Source organism: Neltuma alba, unplaced genomic scaffold (genome assembly GCF_004799145.2).
Source record: "Neltuma alba isolate B1F8T4 unplaced genomic scaffold, ASM479914v2 tig00011820_pilon, whole genome shotgun sequence".
Lineage (NCBI taxonomy): Eukaryota > Viridiplantae > Streptophyta > Magnoliopsida > Fabales > Fabaceae > Neltuma > Neltuma alba.
Genome location: NW_021636434.1, coordinates 305,160 through 327,279, shown reverse-complemented (window position 1 = coordinate 327,279; position 22,120 = coordinate 305,160). Strand labels below are relative to the sequence as shown.

At 36.7% G+C, this 22,120-nt stretch overlaps 2 protein-coding genes and 1 pseudogene across 2 annotated transcripts; all 3 read right to left on the bottom strand.

Moving 5' to 3' along the window:
• Nucleotides 1-2,404: 2,404 nt before the first annotated feature.
• LOC114718210 (protein ROOT HAIR DEFECTIVE 3 homolog 2-like) lies at nt 2,405-12,856 on the bottom strand (annotated as a pseudogene).
• A 2,062-nt stretch (nt 12,857-14,918) lies between these two features.
• LOC114718209 (40S ribosomal protein S27-2-like) lies at nt 14,919-16,021 on the bottom strand. Its single transcript, XM_028903467.1, has 4 exons — nt 15,926-16,021; nt 15,699-15,800; nt 15,468-15,496; nt 14,919-15,322 (listed from the first exon to the last, which is right to left on the bottom strand). The coding sequence occupies exons 1-4, from the start codon at nt 15,926-15,928 to the stop codon at nt 15,196-15,198; spliced, it is 261 nt and encodes an 86-aa protein (XP_028759300.1). The 5' UTR covers nt 15,929-16,021; the 3' UTR covers nt 14,919-15,195.
• Nucleotides 16,022-16,383: 362 nt separating this feature from the next.
• On the bottom strand, nt 16,384-18,606 carry LOC114718189 (polygalacturonase-like). The gene is made up of 4 exons (XM_028903442.1): nt 18,148-18,606; nt 17,258-17,547; nt 16,951-17,179; nt 16,384-16,840 (listed from the first exon to the last, which is right to left on the bottom strand). The coding sequence occupies exons 1-4, from the start codon at nt 18,604-18,606 to the stop codon at nt 16,622-16,624; spliced, it is 1,197 nt and encodes a 398-aa protein (XP_028759275.1). The 3' UTR covers nt 16,384-16,621.
• Nucleotides 18,607-22,120: the final 3,514 nt, after the last annotated feature.

Here is a 22,120-nt window from a genome sequence, read left to right as displayed (position 1 = left end):
AAAAATGCAATCGTGAGGGCAGTTCAATAGGAAAAAAATAAAAGAGAGTGATGCTACCAAATATCAAAAGACGCCTACGGGCTGTAAAATTAGATAGCGGCAAATCAAGGTTGATCTCACAGAAAACTTAGTTAATCAGTAATTAGGCAATAAAAATTCTTTTTTCGTTTAAGTTGAGAAATCAAGATTGAATTTGAATTAAGTAAAATAAACTTGAAATTAAACAAGTGAGAGTTACCAATTAAGAATTGCAAAAGACAAAAAGAACAACCTAGAGCCACTAATCCATTGTTGATCCTTAGATTTTATCCCCACTAGATTAATTATACTTAATTAGTTAATCTAGAGTATTAGTAGTTAAAAGTGCTTGTTGGTCCACTTATAACTCTACCTCAAGTAATTATGTAATCTCTCACACAATTATATAAGGCGTAATTTAATCCAATTTCACTCAAATTTGATTATGCGGAGCCTCTAGGAAGATGTCTATCCTAGGTACAAATTAGATCAAATCCAATTCCATATTACTTAATCCCACGGTCTATCTAAGATTCCCTTCGTCAAGGTCAATCCTAAACTCCCAAAACAACTCAATGGTGGCCAAGCACTGAGCAGGTTAAAATTAAATACAAGATTGAGTAAACTAGAGTAAAGATTAAGCATAACCAAACAATGGGAATAATCTCTAAATTACAAACAACTTCGTAGTATCTAGGTTGCAAAATGAAATTAGCTACACATGACTAGTCAATTCAAATTCAGCAACAGTAATTCCGAAACAGGATGACATAATGGAATGGAAGAAGAATGTTAACAGTGGAATGAAAAATCTGAATACTGGAATGATGAAAGCGGAATGATTGTAAACCGGATAAGAACCCAGTCTCCAGCAACTGTAGCTCCGTTCCAGCTCGACAATGCTTCCTTCCTACTAGAACCAGTCGGTCCAGAGAAGAAGAAGAAACGTCAATGAACCAGAGTCGGTCTCCAGCTAAGCTCCAGCAGAAGAACGGCGCACTCCCCTCTCCACAATCCGATCGGCGGCCTCAAGAGGAAGACGACGGCGTCTTCCCTCAGGTCCAGCGAATCATAAAATTACCCAGAACAGTGCGGCCCAGTCCCTCCCGCAGCCAGCTTCTCAGCCGATGATGAACAGTCCCTAGGTCTCCAAAGTGGTCTCCCCAGAACGCTGCCGTCCTTTGCTGTGGACTTCCCGAAAACTTCATTCTCCCAAACAGTGCGTTGTTCAGCAGCTTCAAACTCTCCTCCACGGTGTCGTTTCTGGCAATAATGAAAGAGGGGAGAAGTAAAGATAAAATAAATAAAAACTAAAAAGAAAATAAAATAAAATTAAACTGAAATAATATAAGATAAATTTTTAATTACCGATAACTACTTTTATTTATTTAAAACCAATTCATTTACAATGAAATCCCCAAATCATGCTCAAAATTAAATCTTCCAATTAACTCTTAGAAATCTACTAAAATGTATTGATAACGCTCCAAAAATCACTTAAATACAATAATATCTTTATGGATGTTTATATATCTCTCATTATCTCCTATAATCTCTAATATATCTTATTATCTCTATATCCCACAATTATCTCCTATTATTATATAATCTGAAATAAAAGCCATGTATCATGTATTTAGGAACTCTTGAATAGAATGAGAAATACTCTCTCTTCTTCTATATTATTTTTCTCTATTTCTTCTTTATTTATAACACTTAAAATATTCTTTAAATATATTAAAAAATAAAGAGTTATCTGAGAGCGTAGCCAATGCAGCATTATTGAATTCTAATTCATCATGTTAGGATGAATTATTTAAAGAGAAGGGAGCATCAGCTGCGCCATTGTCGTTAACCAAGTCATTCTGATTTAGAAAGAAAAAATCTGTTAACTTTGGTAACTTCTAGCTATACCGGAAAGCATCACATCAAAGTAAAAAATAACCAACAAAATTTAGCATTTAAAATTCACCAACGTTGCATAAGTTACCAACCTTTTACTACCATTATTTGGAATTATTAGGGAAGTAGACAAATTCCAATGCTGAAGCATAACACGAACTAAATTATTAAACATCCAAACTGAATTCCCACTAAGAGAGTACCTCAATATTGCTTCTACTAAAAAAATATGCTTATGCATAGTATGAAAAAAAAATGCTAGTATTAAGAAGGCTTTGATGAAACATGACTGGATTCACATTAATCGGATCCTTGAAAAAATTGTTATATTAAAAATAGGGGGGGGGGGGGGGGACCAGAGACCCAAGACACTTGGCGAAGTAGTAAGGGTGAGATGAAGCATAAATAGCAACCTAAATTCAAATCTGTTGTAAATTAGTTACGTGGGACTGCACAATAATTTTTTTTTTTAAGAAAAGGGAGATATGAGAATATCACAATCTCAATATCTAGCTGCTAAATGAGAAGAATATGTGAATTTAACGAGGCATTAATTCGACCCTTGCCTTTAACAAGCATCAGTTTATAATAGTTTATTATTATAGCCTAAAAATATATATTTAAGGGATTAAACCTAAATGGGGTTTCTCCCTTCATATGGCAGGGTCGACAAATTTACAAGTAATGATTCGAATTTTCAGCTAATAACAAATACAAAACTGATATATATGACAAAGCATTCTATGATCTGCATGTCGTGACCTAAGCCCCCTTGAATGAAAGTGAATGTTCAGGAAAGTTCAGCTTCTGGCGTGATTGTTCTTCGCCTCTGAGTCAAGTTTGTGGTTGAATATTCACTATCACCATCAGAAGATCCAACACTTGAGACCGATGAAGCCGGGTTGATTGAGCCTGTTGCTGGATCGGGTCTCGGCGTTTGATTTCTGAATGCCTGGGAAGTAGCACTAGGGTTTTGTGTTTCTGTTCCTCCAGATGCTGCATGTCCCTGAGCTTCTTCAGCAAGACGCTTCAGAAGGTTCATGACTGTGGGAAGAAACTTGGATGATATAGACAGTAGTCCAGGCAGCTGCAACAAAATAAACAAGTTACGCAGATTTCAGCATCTTCCACCAGGCCCAAACAAATCCATTTTGAGCTCCTAGTTAAACAGTATGGACCCTAATCATCTGAGAAGAACAGGATGTAACCCGTATAAAACAGTTCAAGTAAAGCAAAAAGCCCGATGGTAATTTGTAAGTCATTCACTTTCTAGTTGGCAGGAGAAAAAAGTGCATCCAACTGGTGATGAAGGTATTTAAAACAGAGGTCACTTGTACTCACAGCACCATGTCGAAACTCTCCTGCAATGTCCATCTGCACCCATAAGGCCTTTCCAAGTAGATAAGCCACAAAATTACCATCAGGTAGAAAGGATTTCTGTTTCAGATAGAAAAGTCAGTGAATATAACCATAAGTTTACAAGTAGTTAACCACAAAAAACATTTTGGAAAGTGATATTTACTTTAGAAGCAGCATAAATTCATTAAAACCAAGCACAATCATAGCCAGTATAGCCCATGGTGGTGGTAGCCAATTGTTACTCTCTGCTTGTAAGCCTCCTGAACTCACACAAGAAATTTAAACAAAAATGAATAACAGTTTCGTTACTGTGCCTGGATTACTACCTAGGTAAATAGAGAAAAGAATGATGACCAGTATTTTGTAATAAACTGCAAGGGGAAAAACAAGAGGACAAAGAATACCAAGAATTAGTATCTACGAGCAAACAAGATGGATATAAGTCTAGGAAGCCAGAAAAACTATTGAAACACACGCACAAACTGAGTTTATCTATGGAAATGGACCCATTGAAGTACAAAAAATCCCGGCAAAAACAGCAACTAGGTGCAGAAGAATGGAAACCCAGAAATAGAGATAAAATGATCAACATGTCTGACTAGTATTCATCCCTATTCCCCTTACAACTTTGAGATCACTTCTGATAAGAAGGCCTTTGAGAAATCTCCACAAGCCCAAACAAGTCATAGAAGTGACCGAGGTATGTGAGCTAAATCCATACACTAACCCTATAACGTTTAGCTTTGTGGTTCAGTGCATTCAGAATAATAATTAAAAAAAAAAAATCTTAGCGCTTTGCATGGGCCTCTCAAGCCATATTGGCAGCAATTAGTAGAAATCAGAAAAATGGAACCCCATTCCCAGATTTGAAATGCATAATCATCAATTTTGCATCTGAAAATTCAGGCCCAATTTCATAGATGCTTCTTGTGCCTCGCCAAACATATGTGCAGGGATATGCATGCATAAAATTCACTACACAGAATGAAGCCGCCAACCCCAAAAAATTTGCATTGTATGTAGTCGTTACCGTCAAAGATCATAAATTCAAAACAAAGGTAAACTGAAATTTCATAAATTCTTGGAAAACCATTTTTTCTGGAATTACAGATGGAATTCCATTGTTTTAAAAAAAAAAAAAAATTGTGCACAGAAAAGCACAATCTAATGAACTACCTGTGCCGAAATAGCTTGGGTGACTGTATACTCAGTTTCTGCCTGGAACTGTCTCCACAAAGACTTGCACTGCACTGGAGTAATGAGTGTATCGCTTGGGGAAACCTATATTTGTAATAAATTCACATTTAATAATTTTGAGTTCATAATATCAAGGAAAACCACCTATATGCATTATATACTACCTCCTCCCATGAGCTAGCTGCTAGTGGGTCTGCAGAAGCTTCTCGACTTTTATTTCGTGAGGGATGTAACAGCAACAGTTCCATCCAGGAGAGATGATTGAAGCACATTTTCTATCTGATCTGGCTTTTCATCCAACCGTATGGCAGCTATATCTGATAGAAGTTTGAGGGACTGATACATGACCCAAGAAGATATTTGTTCAGTTTGAAACCAATAACTTCAAAAAGTTCCCAAGTGCACCCAAACCAGTGAAATTAGCATTCAATAACGCTACATTACCGCAGAACGGGCATCTTTTGTGATAGCTCTAATATCTTCCTTCCCAGTCCAAACCCTTGGGAGGGAGTCATTGTCATGACTAAAAACTGTAGAGAACCTGAAGATAGTAGCAAAAAAACAGTAAGCCTAAAACTAAAACTGTTAGGATTACTTTTAGAAAATTAGGAAAATACATGAAAAGGGAAAACATGCTTTTGTGGGTCAGAACTTTGATTTCCCATTTTGGAGATAGAAGTAGACAAATAGAGTTTGCTATAGGGTGACTATCGTCAAAAGCTACGAGAGGGTTGTTGTAAGAGCCGGAAAGTCACTTTTGGGGTTCTATAAATCATCCCTTGTGGGTTCAGCAGGAGTGTCGAGAATTTGGAATTCAACTTGGCCCTTGGGGAAGGAGAGAACAAACCTCTCGAAAGTTGGCAAGCATAGTTGGTTGTAGTGTGTCCTAACTGTGTGTGGGGCTTTGTGTCTTTGTTTATTGTTTCTGTTTCTGTGGTGTAGTCTGAATTAGTAACCGTTGGCCTCCCTTCAATGTGTAACAGAGTAGTATTTGTTCTATGAATGTAATGAGTTTTTAGCTTTTGAGTGTATCTAGTAAAAATTTAGAGTTTCTGGGTTGGGTCCTATCAAAAACCAACAAACGAAAAAAGAAGGGAAAAAATTATCCAAACCGTCCTACTTAAATCCTATGAGAAACATGATTTATGACAGAAGAAAATTACAGAAAGGAAAAGCCTCACTCTTAAACAAAGTTGATGGAAACAGAGCAGAGTGGATAATAACACATATTAACATTACAATGCCCTCAATTCTTTCCGCATGTCTAACAAAGAAAGCCTCTGAAAAATACATGAGCAGTACATAATAAAATCTAAATGCCAGAGCAACTATGTCCCATAATTAGAAGACAACTTCTGCTTGAAAAAAACCAACTCTCCACTCCAATCAAAGAAATTGGAGGGCTATAACACAACATGGAGATATGGAATCATGACTCAATTTAATCCTTACTAATGTCAAAACAATAATCATTCAATAATACAGCTTAATCACCAAAGATTTAATAAAGCAGATTCCAAATGAACTAGCCAGAGGCGCTTTATAGTTACCTATCTTTCATGCGGATCAAAATCTTTCCAGCTTCTCTCTTGCTTCTTCTCTTTCTTCTCTACCACTTTTCTTGCATAGTCCCTCAAGTTCTGTTCCATTCTGTCAACTGATTCTTGATCCAATTCAAAACCACTAATAGCAGCTAAAAATTCTGATATAGCAGCTTCAGTCTCACGTTTCAGAAGTTTTCTAATTGAAAGCCAGGTGTCCTTTCCACCTGCTTCCAAGAGGGACTCCACGGGCTCAGCCAAGGCTTTAGCTAGTTGTTCCTGGAAGAGATACATATCTTTTAGCAGTTGATGTGTTGATATTACAAGCACCACTTAAACATCACCAGGCACAAACATTTAATTTCCATTTCAGTAACAGCAGTAGTCATTACCTCAGAGTTAGTCATGATCCCTGATATTTCTTCACTTTGCACAGACACAGCATGCGCATCCACGTCACGACGAAGCTTTTCTCGCACTTTTGAAGCATCCCAGTTAGCCTGCTGTACAGCAGCATCTGAAAAGCGTAACACGTTAATTTCCCAAAAAAAAAAAAAAAAAGCATACAAATATCTTAGTGATTGATGTTCTATATATATGAAGATAGATATTGAAAATCGGAGTATCGAACCAATTTGTCTGTCTAGAAAAAACCATGAACAATTTAATATGCATCAAACCTTTTCTTATCACCATGTAATATATAGATCTCACATATAGAACAAATATTTTTCCATCAATATAATATATGAAACTGAATCCTCAGAAGAACTTATTCTCTTGGTTTTCCTCTTTCTTTGACCATAAAAACCTGCATTTAAATTCATTGGATCTGACGGCTGAAAGAAATACGATGCATGCTTGATAGATTGTGACTATTTGGTCTCCATACAGGGTAACTGGGGGCTTGCGAACATGTATGCTCATACAAATCAGGTTTAATCTCACAACAGTAGTCATTCCATGCAAAATTAACTAGCAAAGGTAAGAATTACAGGCAGAAATATAAGTAGAGAAGCAATCATGCACAGACGCTGTTATGTAATGTAATAAAAGAGGGTTGGGTAGGGGTTAGTCAATGAAATTATTGAGTCCTTGAGTATATAAATAAAGGGCCTGGGTAGTTTGTAATAAAGTGTGTGATGAGTTGAATGGAGTCCGTGCTTCTCTAACACCCCCCCAACCAAAAAAAAAAACCCTCCCTCTCGTTCCCTATCTTTCGTCCCTTCTCTCTATCTCTCTCTCTCTTTCCCAATGACAAATACACATCAGACACCCAAACGGTCAGCTCATCAGAAACGCGTCCATAGAAAAATACGGGGAAATGTATCTACTAAGAAGAAAAATCCTGTCCAGGATTACCAGCAGACCCTTGGTCAAACTCAAGCATGCTAGATTGAATCCCAGTACGAACAGATGCAGCAAAGCCTTCTCCACTTTTTAGTGACTGCTCCAATTTAGTCTTGAAATTTTCAACAGCTTTAGCACGTAGATGCCCCAGCATTGTTGTATAAGCAGGGAACACATGCTGAGAAGTTTTACACAAAAAAGGGAACATGTTAACCACAAAGATATATAAAATAAAATAATGAAAGGACTTATTTTCACAATTGATGCACAGAGACGCGTGTGCAGTCAAGGAATTCCCTTCAAAGCCATTTCAGGATGATTGGGAGTTTAACAATACATCAAAACACAATTACCAATTGATACAAGTCTTAGAAAGCCCCTCATCAGTTTATTAAGTGATGAGGTCTATAGAATATTTAATTAAGATAAAATTAGCCTTTGGAAGGTAACTAAGCTTAATGAGGTCTGGCCCGAAAACAAGTCTCCACAAGGCCAAGGCTTTTACTTGAAGAAGAAACAGATTAAAGAATCAGAGATAGAGCCTTAAATACGCATGCACAGAAGGAGGGAGATTGAAAGCCAGGCTCAAACATTTTAATTATACATAAACTTTTGAACCCTAAAGATTTGAACCAATGATCATACAAAACTCCTCCAAACAAAAGTAGACCCAATAAACAAAACATATGAGCTGCAACTGAGGCTCACTGTGTCGAAACGTGAAAGGATGAAGGTACCCACAAAACTTAAAAGTTCAATAAGCTGAACTATTGGAATGTTGATCAAAATAACAGCCACGTGCCCTACACCTTCATTGAATCAAAATAACATTTGCCAGTTTACTTGACTTAGGATAACCAAAGACGTCTCAGTTGATGCCTAAAGCCCTTCACTATTGCATAAGAATTCAGCCGCAAAATAAAAAAAAAAGTAAATAGAGTAAGAAAGCCATATTATGATTTTGTAAGAACATGCAGTCTTACATCCAACGCCTTTGACTCCAATTGCTTACGTTTTGCATTTCTCACACCTTCATCAAAGTAGATTGCCTCCATATCGTATCTGGTGAGAATATAGCATTACTACATGCAATTATATAAACGAAGAAAAATTCTAAACCTTAGAACAAAGTATAACTATGACACTGCCCACAAATAGTGTTACAATGAAAGTCACATGCAAATCAACTTCGAAGGACAAAAAGAACAAAGAACCATCAGTCAATCTCCTGGGTTAGATACTTCTCGAGAGATGTAGATTCAAATCTGAGTTTTGCCAACCAGCTGCAAAGGCCCTGGTCAATCCTCACCATATAGTGGAGCTACGTAAACTTCCTCTTTGGTCCAAATTACTTCTCAGTTCTATTTATTTATTTTTAACTCAAATTGCATAACATATCATATAAATGCCGGACCAAAAGCATATTATGGATGAAAATACTACAATTTACAAGCAACTGGAGCTTACCGAGAAAGGTAGGCATCTATAATTGAGCTCAGCTTCTTTCCAAAACCTTGCACTGGACCTAGTTGAACAGCTTCTTCCAATGCCAACCAACCCTAGGTAAAATCCCATTTGTCAATAACTTAATTTCAAATCTAATTTATTCACCTAAGAATAGTGAGGTATAGAAAAAGCACCTCATCAGAGAGCAAGTGGCTAAGCATCTCATTTGCAATCTCTTCGCAACGAACAGTGGCAACCATTACCTGTTAAATTAATTAGCAAACTTCAACGAATACCAAACTTTTTTATCCATCCAAACAATAAGATTTTAAGGAACCTTGTGAGCAGGAAGATCAAGATCCTTGTTCTCTCGGATGATTTTCCATATCTGCTGTGCACTAAAAGAAAATCCAGAAGCAGGCACAACATTGCACCGATCACCAGCAAGACCTCCAGGAGATATAGAATGGTAGAACCGCTGCCTTAATTGAGCAACCTGTGCGAAGAGTAAGGATAAATCTACACAGTAGCCAAGATGAAGAAAAGAACAATAGAAAAATTCAAATACAGAGCATCTAAAATTTTGTTATTATAGACATGGCAGGGTCTGACAATGACACAGAAGATGCATTATAAAGATAAGCCAGGCCTAAATGTATAATTAAAATTGATGCAATAGTTCCATAAAACGGTACCTCCTCTTTGAATTTCTCCTCCTTGTCTTCATAGCTTGATAAAGCAGTAACCTCCACCTTTATTATATGTTAAAAAAATAATAATTATATCCAATAATAAGCTAAAGCTTCATTTGAGAAATAAAACGAGCCACAACAGAGACACATGGAATAGGGACATGGATCCCATCTTACATTAAAAAATTCACTGAGAGGAGTATCTTTATGTGCTTCAGGCTTCCGTACTGCATCCCATATCTGAGGATTTTGTATTGCTTATATTTGCTTCTGAGGAAGATGAAACGAAAAAGAAAAAGAAAAACCCACAAATGAGAAGGAAATAACATGTAACCTTTTGGATTCTTCTCTTAAAATAGGCTCCAGATTTTCCAATGGGGTCTGCATAATAACCAGTGAGTCAGTAAAATGGTAGGCATAAAATAACATAACGACTACACTTTCAAGAAAGGATTGTGTTGCAGACCCTTGTTTTGTCACGTATAACAAACAGCAATGTTGTCTTGCGGGGACTGAATAAACGCATCATGACCTACATATAATAAAAGGACCAAAATGTGAAACTCAATTAATGAATATCAACCACAGAGAGTGATATGGCTGTAAACAACCTGAAAGACAGTTTTCAGAAGAGGTTTGTTGGCTGCTTGTTCTCGACCAATATCATGACACCACCTGTGGATAAAATGAAGTCCTCATGAAACATCCAAAATGAATTTAAGCATGCATGACTTGGGTAAGATCCAATAATCATTGAACTAGAACTCTTTTAGCATGTGGTTAAATCTGACAATTGATTTGAACAAACGGAAAAAGGAGATTCTAAAGGATATGAAAAGACTACTGCGCATGTCCTTGTGTATCTGTAATCATTAAACTTCCAAACAACCTTTACTTCCACATTGTTCGTCCAGAAAAGCACTACTTTAATATTCCAACTTATACTCCCTAACATTTAATGTCACTAATCTTAAAGTTTCAAGTAGATGGGTTATATAAACAACATTGTTTATATAGGAACAGACATGACATAAAACAAGAAGTTAGGAAGGACATTGGCGATTATACCACTCTGTCACAATAAAAACAGGATGTATCAAGAGTTCATAGCGCATATAAACAAACAATCTCTTACAACACAATAGTGCAGAAGCTATTTAATATCTCAAGAACTATGCACAAACAAGTCGGGTGTGAATAGTTTTGCAAGAAAACTTCACAAGTATCTAACAACAGCCATGCCCAGCTTTCAATATCACCTTTGGATTCAGCCCCGTTCAATTAAATATAAAGCATCACATCCAGGCTGAGAAACTTACATGTTTATCAGAACAACATCTGCTATTGCCAAAGCAAAAAGAGCACTCTGTTTCTCAAAGGCAGTATCATCCTGAGAGTTATATTTAAAACAAACAAGAATGTAAGTTATACCCCACACACACAACAGAGCCAACCGAGCAGAAAAAATGTGTACCACAACTGCCAATGCATTCATGCAAAAACATGAACGTGTTTGCAATAAAGCAACTAGGGCCTGGCCTTGAAGGGAACTAATAGCATAGATTCAGAAGTTCAACAGATATTATAAAGAATTTAAGACTAATCATGTGACAGATTGCCCCTGCCTACAAGCCCTTGTGTGAGCGGCATAAAATATTGGTTTAGAAATAAATCAGTAGGAGCAGGGGCAAAAAAAAAAAAGAAGAAGAAGAGGAAAAGGAAGAAATTTATTACCTCACCCCTCTCCCTTCCATCAGTACCCTCTAAATCCATGGCAATTGTGCATGGATCAATACCGACACACTTGGCTATCCAAATGCCCTTTGTTGTTTGAGACCTGCAAACGCCCAATATATTGTTATTACTGTCTTACGCTTTTAAACTTCAATACAATATGAAAACTAATAAGATGCATGAATGATGAGTTCTTTCATTTTCTGTTTTCTCTTTATACTCTCCTAATTTCCCCCCTTCCCTCCAAAAAGCATTGCTTAAGAGTCTTAAAAAAAAAACCAACCTTCCCCTGTATGCATCCATCTCCCTGAAATTTGTGCGAAAAAGATGATTCAGTAAGGTACTTTTCCTGAACAGAAGAGCAATAGAAGTAAGAGATTAGATCTAACATTTAATATGAAAAGTGAACTTAATAAACTGCGTGCTGTAGACTGTTACTATGTCCCTTTCTTTGCCCTCCAATACCAGTTTCAATATCCATCTTACATTCCATTGATTGTAATTAATTATGCATAGTATTAAAAAATTTCGTGACCAATATTACTTTAACCTGCCAGTGACATCAATAAAATTCAACACCATCCCAAATTCTTGAAACAGTTTTGGTTTATGTGATGATGGTTTGTCAGTTAAATCGCCAACTTCAACCAGCATTACCTGACTCCAAGGACGAAACAGTTCCTTCCACAAACTCCACCCCAATTTAAAGGAAAAAAAATAACGGGGGCCCGAAGGAGCATCAAAAACAAAAATATTAAACCAAAAAGCTCTTTAGAGCTTATGTCTGTTCTACAGCAGGCCCATTTCCATAAGGTAAGACAGACTGTAAAAACCAGCCAACGGCCAGAGTAAGGGATTCTTCCTAGATTTGAGAGGATGGCTTATTCGGATCCACATAGTACAATTCGGGCAAACAATAGATTAGGTTCTCAAGAGATTGAATATTGCAGTACAGTAACTAAGCTAGAACAATGACAGCTATCGTTCACAAGTTTCCAGATATGCATAGAAGAAGGACAAGGAAAACACATAAGCAGGAGAGGAAGTTTAAAGCCGTTAATTCAAGCTCGCCAAGATTCAAGAATCCAACTCAAAACTCCTTAGAGGATTAACTCTATTGAGCTAAATCTAAATGACCAGTATTCAATTTCGAAGTTCAGAAACCCGTATCCACGCACTTAGCCACTTACCACTACTCTGGGGACCCATAACAGCGACTACCGCATAGGAAAGGCCACAGTCGGCGACCTTCGCTTTCTTCATGAAAGCGTCCAACCCAGCAACATTGAACACGCCGTCGCCGTCAATGAGTTGGGTAGCGCAACAATCTTCCTCCCCCATGGTTCACTGCTCACAGCAAGTGAAAACCGACTTCGCCGAATTAAAAACAGCGAGAAACCAAGTGAATTAGGAAGAATCAGAGCAAAATGAAAAGCTTGATCAAACTCAGTTCAGCGACAGGCGTCACCTTCTATTATGATGTGAGATGAAGATTTCTTCGCCTTGGGAGATTCTATACACAGTGTAGGTGAAGGAACTGGGCGCACGAGGAGAGCAGAGAGAGAGAGAGAGAGAGAGAGAGACGAGTCGTGATGTGTCTTCCCCCTGAGTAGGTTGGAACTCGGGACTCGAACCGATGACTAGTTCGGAACTTGAGAACTTTGTTTAAACCATTATTTTAATTGAAATTTTGATTGATGTTTTTCAGGCAATTAATAGAAATTTTAATTAAATTGTGTGTTTCTCTTATTTTAATATTAAAATAGGATATTAGAAACAGGGGGAAAAACTTAAGTTGATTTGCTTAAATTTATTACTATCTTCGGTTCTTAATATAAGACCTTATTTGACTTTTATTTTGATCCTAAATATAAGATCTCAATCTATTTTGTCTCTCATATTTATGTAACTTTTCCTAAGGTAGTCTTTCTAATAATGATAGTTCTAGCCAATATACTTGATTAGCAAGGATATTTTAGAAAAGACAACATCCATTTAATTATAAATAGCTAATTTAATTTCTTCTTTAATCTACTCAAATTAGTCAACTAGCTCTTATATTTAGAACCGGAGGTAGTATATCTAATTTTCAATCAAAAGGGTGTAATGGGGTTTCCAAACACTCCTAGTGACATGAGACTTTGCTATTGTTTTAATTTTCAGGCAAATGATATAATTTGCATTATTAATGCTAATATAATAAAATTCTAAAATTTTATCTATGCGAACTCTTGCTACTAAAAAAATCAAGCACTAAAATTTAATAAAAAAAATTTATAACTTAATAAATATAAATAAATGGACTTGAATTTTTTTTAAAACAATCGTAAAGATGTGAGGAGATATGATCATTTTAGTTATTTTATAAAAAAAAAATCAAAATTTGCTTTTTTAAGAGCCAAAACTATTGCACTCTTAAATAATAGTTGCTACGTGTGATTGGAGAATGAATATAAAATTTTTATTTTTAGGTCACTTGCACTAAATTCATTTTAACAGAACAATTTTCAGGGCCCTTTTTGGTGATTTCTCTTTTAACAAAACAATTTTGTTGAGCAGATTTTTTCTGGCCTGTTAAGATAAATGTAATAAGTATTTTGAATCATTTCATCCCGACACAATAACCGCAGTTTAAAGTAAAACCTGATGACCTGAAAATTTTGGTGGCAAGCAATTGTGCACATCATCAAGCATCATGAGTAATTAAAATAAAATTGCAATAGTGATGACCACTACGCATCATGGTCACTCGTTAGTTTACCCTTACCCTTGGTTTTTCTTTTATAAATTACGCACAGCTGATACAAAAGTAGTTTTCACGGTTAAGAATAAAAAAGAGCAAAATCTTGTCAATGATGCCTAGTCCCAAAAGTCACGAAACAAACCTCAAATGCTTCATTGTTTATATTGCATGAAGATGTTTTGGCGTTAAATTAGCCTTTGAACTTGCATAAATCATTTCATTCTAGAAAGCACAAGCCCCCGGGGAACATCAGATTCGCGTTCTTTTTCTTTTCTGTTTTTTTGGGCCTGACAGGTTCGCATTATTGTACAAGTATCTTAAATACAGGCTTTAAAATTTGGCAGGAAGCCGCATTAAAAAAAAAAAAACCAGAAAAATGCCAAAGCATCTCTAGCGAATAATCAACTACAGTGTTTCTGAAACCCATGCTTGTAAAACAAGCTCTTGACATGTCCAATTCATTTGAACAAATGGGTTAATCCCGCGCATCACAAGCTCTTCCAAGAACTTCTGGGTATCATCAGAAAGAAATAACACGTTCAATAAGACTGCGTATAAGCCTTGTCCAGCATTCAGCTCCAGGCTGGTCGGAGGGCTAAGCAATAGCACAAATATGTCAAGTTTCTAAAGGTTTCAAGGTTTTCAAGCTATATAGAAACAATGATCTCACACTGCAAAGTAAACTCCCTACTATGTTAGGGCAATTTCTCACATTCTTCCCACTATTTCTAACCACAAACTGAAAAACCTGACATTTTCTTACGATTACCCCATCAACAATCTAATGCCATTGAGATGACCTAGCAAATAGTGGGGTAAGGCTCCCGTATATTGATAGATAATAGATATATAGAAGTTATCACATCACAACTGAATCAATCAGGTTTAAATTCTAAAATCTAAACCACTAAGAAAGGTCATTATGCAATTGCAAAGAGTGCGCAAAAATGACATAAAGATATCATTAGGAACTCGACGTAAAATAAGCAATTGAGGACAAAAAGACAAATCAAATAAAGGTCATTTACTCATGATCATCTATAAATAAGGATAACAAGCATTGACATCGAAAAACCCAGTACCATTAGATAACAAAATGATAGAAATAATACAAATATAAAGACATGATCAAAACCATGAACACCCAAAACTGCCTCGTCAAGAGATGAAGCCAACCCACAAAGGCACTGGAATTAGATGATGTGCCTGATCACTAATCTCCCTTCTTCCTGAAAGAACATCCTTCTGTTAACCGAGCTCGGCCACCCGTTGGCTGGCACAATACGGTCTGGCAATTTCCACAGACAACAACTGTTTGCGAGTGGCTAAATACGGTGGTTCTGCAGGCATAAAATGTTCTAGCTTTAAGACCAAATGTTCAAATCAAGCCTTTCTATTTTTTTCACACTCGCAAAAAGCAGAATAACAAACAATTCAACAGCAGGAAAATTCCACTTGAAAGATATTGATGTTTGAGTAACTTACATATTGAAGCAACCTTGACATTTGACGTCCTACATAGATTCATAATCAAAATCAGAAATAGAAAATAAGAGCAGCAATGATAACTACAGGCACCATTGAACTTAACGAGAGCACGTAAACTGCACACAAGATATATTTGGACTAAAAGTAATTCGATAAACAACATCGTGCCTGACTAAAGTGACTCCTTTTCCAAATAATAGGTCCTTAATTGACGAAGGAAATAATTACCATGAAGAATGAATTCGGAGACTGAACGAGACGTTTAAGCTTGTGCTTCCTCTTTTCGATCTCGGCCGGAGGATTCAGTAAATCGATATCGTTCTGGAGAACCTGAAAACGCCAATGACCACGTTATAACCGCCAAACAGGCATTCGAACGAGCACAGAAGATAAGAAGTCCATCCAATTGTAGAAAAGGAGCAAGAAGTAGATAAAGCACAAGCAACGAGGCCTACCATTGTTGATCTCTCGGCAAAGATCGCAAGCCCCAGAAACTCGAAGAGAATGCAAGGGTGCGACTGCGATAGTGGCGGTAGCTAATATGGAAGCAGCCGGCTTTCCCAGTTGCGGAATATATAAAGGAGAATGAAAATGGACGATGGCCGTTGGATAGTCTTAATAACTTAGATCTCAGCCTTACATCTGTTCGTCGTGAGTAGACCCAGCGTCTAGGGCAAACTGGCTAGAAGTTGGATGGACTTTTTTGCCCCTTACGGAGAAATCATCAAATAAGTTTCAATATCTCATCTCAGTGATTTTTTTTGCGGAGGCAAATAATCTCATCTCATAGTTTATCATCTGCATATTTACTATTTACTATTTACTATTCGTGACTATTACTTGTCCTCATTTAAATTATTTTATTTTATTTTTAAATACATATCATGTTTTAAATTTCAAAATATAATTATTATTTGTTTTCAATAGTATGGGTACAGTGTTAATTAAATTGAAATGCAAAACAATACTGTATAGCATTAAATCTATATGTATAATACACTCGTGGAATTAGTACATAAGATCAGCCGCAGATACTCGATCGGGCTTCCTAATGGGCCATCACAGTTGCAAGCTAGGCCACGCTCCAGCTGAAATAAAAGTAGCCCGTAATGGAAGTCTAAGGACGAAGACAAGAAGCAAGATTCTCTACACTACAAGCAGCTTTCTGGGCGGACCCAAGAGGAGGCGGTGCCGGCGGCATTATTGCAGAAAGCCTGGGCTTCTTGTTCGTTGTAGGTCAGGTTGACATTCTCCAGCCTGAGCGAGTTGCAAGGTTGCTTCGAGCTGCAATCAAATTTCACAGCAACTTCTGAAGCCGATGTACCCCAAATCATTTTGTACTTCACATCCCTAATCTCGATCCCCGAAGCCTGCGCACACAGCCAAATTTACATCTTCATAAATTGCAGGTTTAATCCTGCTCATGATCTCGAACATATTCCTCTAATTTTTTTTTTTTTTAAAGTGTCGAGAAACTAACCTGACGAGGGCAATTGAAGTTATCAGGGCAGTAATGTTGGTCGATTATGATGGGGTTTTGCACATCCTGCATGACTATGTTTTGGAAGACGATTCTCTGTACAAATCCATTGCTGGGCCTGCCCCATGACTTTATTCTCACCCCATTGGTAGTACCCGTCAGGTTAACCGCTTTAACCGTCACCCTCTGCACCCCAGGTTCGTTCAGCTCCCTCGCTAAACTTCCAATGCTGCAGAAATCATTAAGAGTCGCCTCATAATAACTAATTAGTTTCGTTAATCAATCAATAATCTCACTTCAAATATACCTAATTCCATGACCCGGTCCACAAGCTACGTGTTCAATCCTCAGGTCTGAGGTGCCTGGTCCGATGGAAACACAATCGTCGCCGGTGCGAATTTCGGAGTGGACGATGTTGACGTCCGATGACAACTGAACGTGAATGCCGTCGGTGTTGGGGCTGTTTCCCGGCGCCAACACCTTCACGTCTTTCACTCTAACTTTGCGGCACCCGTTGAAGACTATGTGGAACATTTGGCTGTTGAGGGAGGTCAAGCTCTTGATGTGAATGTTCTTGGAGTTGCTGAATCCTAATGTCTGCACACCCACGCCAAAACAAATAAACAACATCATTATATTTTCATCCTTCGTTATTTTATATATAACGTAACCTACCTTCATTTAATTGTTCTTTATGCAAGTAACTAACATGCACAGAATGTGGCTGTGTTATAATTTGTGAGCTTGAACCGTCAGCAACATGCCGTTAACAAGTCATTTAATATCTAATAAGAACAGTAAAACATAAATTTAATTATTAGAATACGAGTACTTATTTTAAAAAACAAGATTGTCGTTGCCGTTTTAGGTTTATTTTGTCATGAGGCAAAGAGGGGGAAAAAAAAAAGTGAGATTCTGTGAAGTTGAAAATATTGCAGACGGATACCAATGTGGAGAGGAGGAGGACAAATTATGATTGTCATTATTTGTCAGATGGCAGAGTTTCATGTCCCCTGTTTGGATGCCGAGAAAATCCATCAATGAGAGATTAATGTAGTAAATAATCCCTCGTTTGCTATTTGCTTCTTCAGCATCCCAAACGATTCCCTTCTCAGGGATCCCCGACCTGAAAAGACGGAATCGCTCCACTACGAACTCTCATTGGCCAGGGCATAAGTGTCAGGGTAGAAGACTAACCGTGGCTCCCGGAGGACAAATTCCGCCGGAGTTCTTGCAATCCCACAGGCGGGCACCTCGGCCGTCGAGCACTCCACCGTTGATGGAAACACCATCAACATGCTCAAACAGCAGCCAATACTCTTCTTCGATGCTCCGCAAGTCGTCGGAAGGAGCGAGGAGCGTGCCATCGATGGTTATAGAGATGTCGTTGTTGTGGCATTGCCCTCGGAAGCGAGCGTGTCCCACCCGGAACACTCCCCGCGGGACAAAGATAGTGGCAGGATAACGAGAACGGCATGCCTGAGACCATGCAGCGAGGAAGGCGTTGGTGGAGTCGAATTCGCCGGAGGGATGGGCTCCAAAACTGACGACATTGAAGGTGGTGAGAGGTTTGGTGCAATAGGCGAAGGTGAAGAAGAAGAAGGAGAGAAGCACTGGTAATGGATGACGAAGAAGATAAGACGCAGTTTGTGGCATTTTGAGGCGTGAAGAAGAAAAAGAAGGAGAAGAGAAGGCCAAGGTGGCGGCAGTGGTGGTGGAGGAGAGTAGTGGAATGGAAGTTAAAGAGCAGAGTTAGAGAGGGAAACTACAGTATTTATAGCTGGAAGGGAGGGGTGAAGTGGAGAGAGTGGAGAGGTTATAGCTATTGGTGTAAGAATGATGCCCCACCACGTTTGATTAATTAATTATTGATTTTAATTAATTAAATGAAATGAAAGCAGAAGGCGAAGGAAAAGCCACACGCAACTTTGGAGTTATACTTCACGGAAGTGCCCTTTGCATGTTTGTCCTTTTGATAACACTCTCATAGTTAATATAAGACCTAATTATTGAGTTAGTTTTAGTCTTAAATATAATATCTATTTCTCATATTTATCAGTCTTCTCTAAATTACCCTTATGGATACTTCATCAATCATAATCAAGTAAAAGAAGAAGAAGGGATATTAAAAAAGGATGATTATGATATTTTAGAAAAAACGTATCATATTTCTTTTAATTAACTAACTTACCTAACTTTCTTAATTTAATCAAATTAATTAAATGAGTCTTATATTAATGATCGGAGGAGTACTATAATTACTACATCTCTCGTGCTTACATCTTTCTAGCATCTATCTAGCCAGACAATAATATCTCTTACTTATCTTGCACTACAGTATCGTGTGAGATCATCGCTCAGTAGTGGTAATTAGTATTTGTAGATATATGTGCTTTCAATTAATTGTTGCTAATGATTGAGCATTAATTAAGCAAATACTGATTTAATTACTTATGTGCATCTTGGGCGTTCCTCTTCAGTTACAGGCATGCGTATGCATTCTCTTTTACGAGTTTCAGACAATTGATGAACTCCCAGGCAATAAAGCCATGTATAACGAGTTCTATAGGTAAATAATAATACTCCCTCTGGTACCATATATAAGTTTTAAATAACCGAATCACTTTTAGTTAAAAATAATAAATAGATGAAAAATATTTTTAAAAAAATTTATCTTCATTTATTAAGAGAATAAATGAAAGAAGCAATAAATAAGAAAATAATAAAAGAGAATATATGGAGATAATATTAATAAGAAAGAAAAAATACTAAATATAGTCAACTAAAAAAAAAAAATAATAAATACTTAAAGACAAACTAAAAAATGACACTTATATTTTGAATCAGAACTCTCTCAAAAAGTGAAACTTATATATAGCTTTGGCTAGGCAGTGATAAATAATAGCATCACGAGTTTAGACAGCTCTGTTTCAGAGCTTTCAGTGACAACCTTGTCTTTTCGTAATTATATTAGACTTTTACTATAATTAAGATATTACTTCCGGTCAATAATATAAAAGTTATATTGACTTTTATTTGATCATAAATATAAACTTTAATTTATTTTACCTCTAGTATTTATTTATTTTTTTTAAAGTTGTCTTGTTGCACGTATTAAAGGTTCTATCAAATGGTAGTTTTAGTTATATATATGATTAACAAGAATATTTTTAAAAAAAAACACCTATTTATTATAAATAACTAATTTAAAGGGTTTTCTTAATCACTTAAATCAGTGAAGTAGCTTTTATAGTAAAGATAAGAGCCTGTGAGTCTTATTGAAATTACTTGTGTGATGTGAAGCCCACACTCTTTGGTATATATGCAGTATTAAAGGATTTATTGTAGGAGACAAAATATATTGTTTCCTGAAAATAATCAAGGCATTTCTCTGTGATTGCGTGATTTGCATCGATATCTACTGCTCTTGAACGTTCATGCGTGCGTGTGGGTATGTTGTCCTTAATTTAACATTAAGAGTGCAGAATTAAAAGAACGGAACGCGCGCCGCACGACTCAAAACCGTTACATATGTTGGATTCTTTATTACGGTGATGTATTTAAAATTAGAATTATGCCCCAATAAGATCTCATCTGTCTTACTGTCTTCTATAAGGATTGATGCTTCATTTTTATGCTTGTTAATGTAGTTTTCAACTTTTGATCCCTGCCTCATGTCAAGATGTCTTGTCATCACAAATATAGAACGATACCTATGCCTAGAAAAATGTCAAAAATTTTATGGTCCAATAAATTCAAAAGCCCATGTCCATGGGGAAAAAATATTACTGAGTTAGAGGAGGAGAAAAAATATACATGGTTACCCCTCCACTCTTACATATAAGAGTTTGTAAAAGTGCTGTGTATATAAGTGGGTGTGTAAAAGTGAAGTCCTATATCGTTCGAGAGAGAGAGAAAGCTCAAGGTATAAATGCTATAATATATTATTGGGCTAGTGAATAGGTCTAAAGGAGAAGGAGGATTTCACGCGCATGACAACGGTCCAATGGAGGGAAACATAGTTGAAAACTGGTGATTCCCCCCTACGAGCGAATTAGAACAGAACTAGACACTTTTTACAAAACACTTTTGCAAAAATAAATTATAAAATGGTGTTAAGAGAGCTTATCAGAAAATCCTTATTTTGATTTTCAAATCATGATTAATCCTCCATTAATCCTTAAAACTGTTTGTCATGGATTAATGTCTAGTAACGTCTAGAATTTATTTCTTAAACGTACCTAATGTTCATAACCGAAGGTATAATTACGTACAGATTATTGCAATAACGTATGAAACCGACAGATCAATTAATGTGTTTATGGTGGTGCCCAACGATTAGGTGCCCTGAGGCCTATATAAAGCGGTCCAGGACAATGTGTTCTGCACCTCGCTCTTGAGCTTTCGAGCATCTGTTCCTCCTCCGCGTTTCTCTTCTTCCCTCTCTGTGTTTTGTGTTGCTGGATTATATTTTTTTTTTTCTGCTGTTTTGTTACCTTGTTTTCTACAGGAAGAGTTCGTTTAATCCTAAAGAGTGCGCGCATTCACTTTACCTACGATGACGGAATAACTCTTAAGGATAGTGTCTACCGGCATGACTCGGACCAAACTGATATATACTTCCAGTTTACTCAACAAAAGGACATGCTCTGGTCCTATCTCCTAAATTTATAATTTTTGTTTATAAACTACTACATATTAAGGGAGCTTTTTACGCGAAAGGAGTAATTTTTAATACAAATTATTGATGGGGTATTTTAAAAAAAATTAACACATCTCCTCCGGTCCTTAATATAAGACCCATTTAACCATTTAACTAATTTGATTAGATTAAGGAAGTTAGGTAAATTAGTTAATTATAAGAAAAGTGACACATTTTTCCTAAAACACCATAATCATCTTTCTTAATACCCCTTCTCCCTCTTCTACTTGATTATGGTTGAGGGAGTATCCATATGGGTAATTTAGAGAAAATTAAAAATATGAAAAATGGGTCTTATATTTGGGACCAAAATCAACTCAAGAATTGGGTCCTATATTAAGGACCGGAGGAGTATACCCATTTAACTAATTTGATTAGATTAAGGAAGTTAGGTAAATTAGTTAATTATAAGAAAAGTGACACATTTTCCTAAAACACCATAATCATCTTTCTTAATACCCCTTCTCC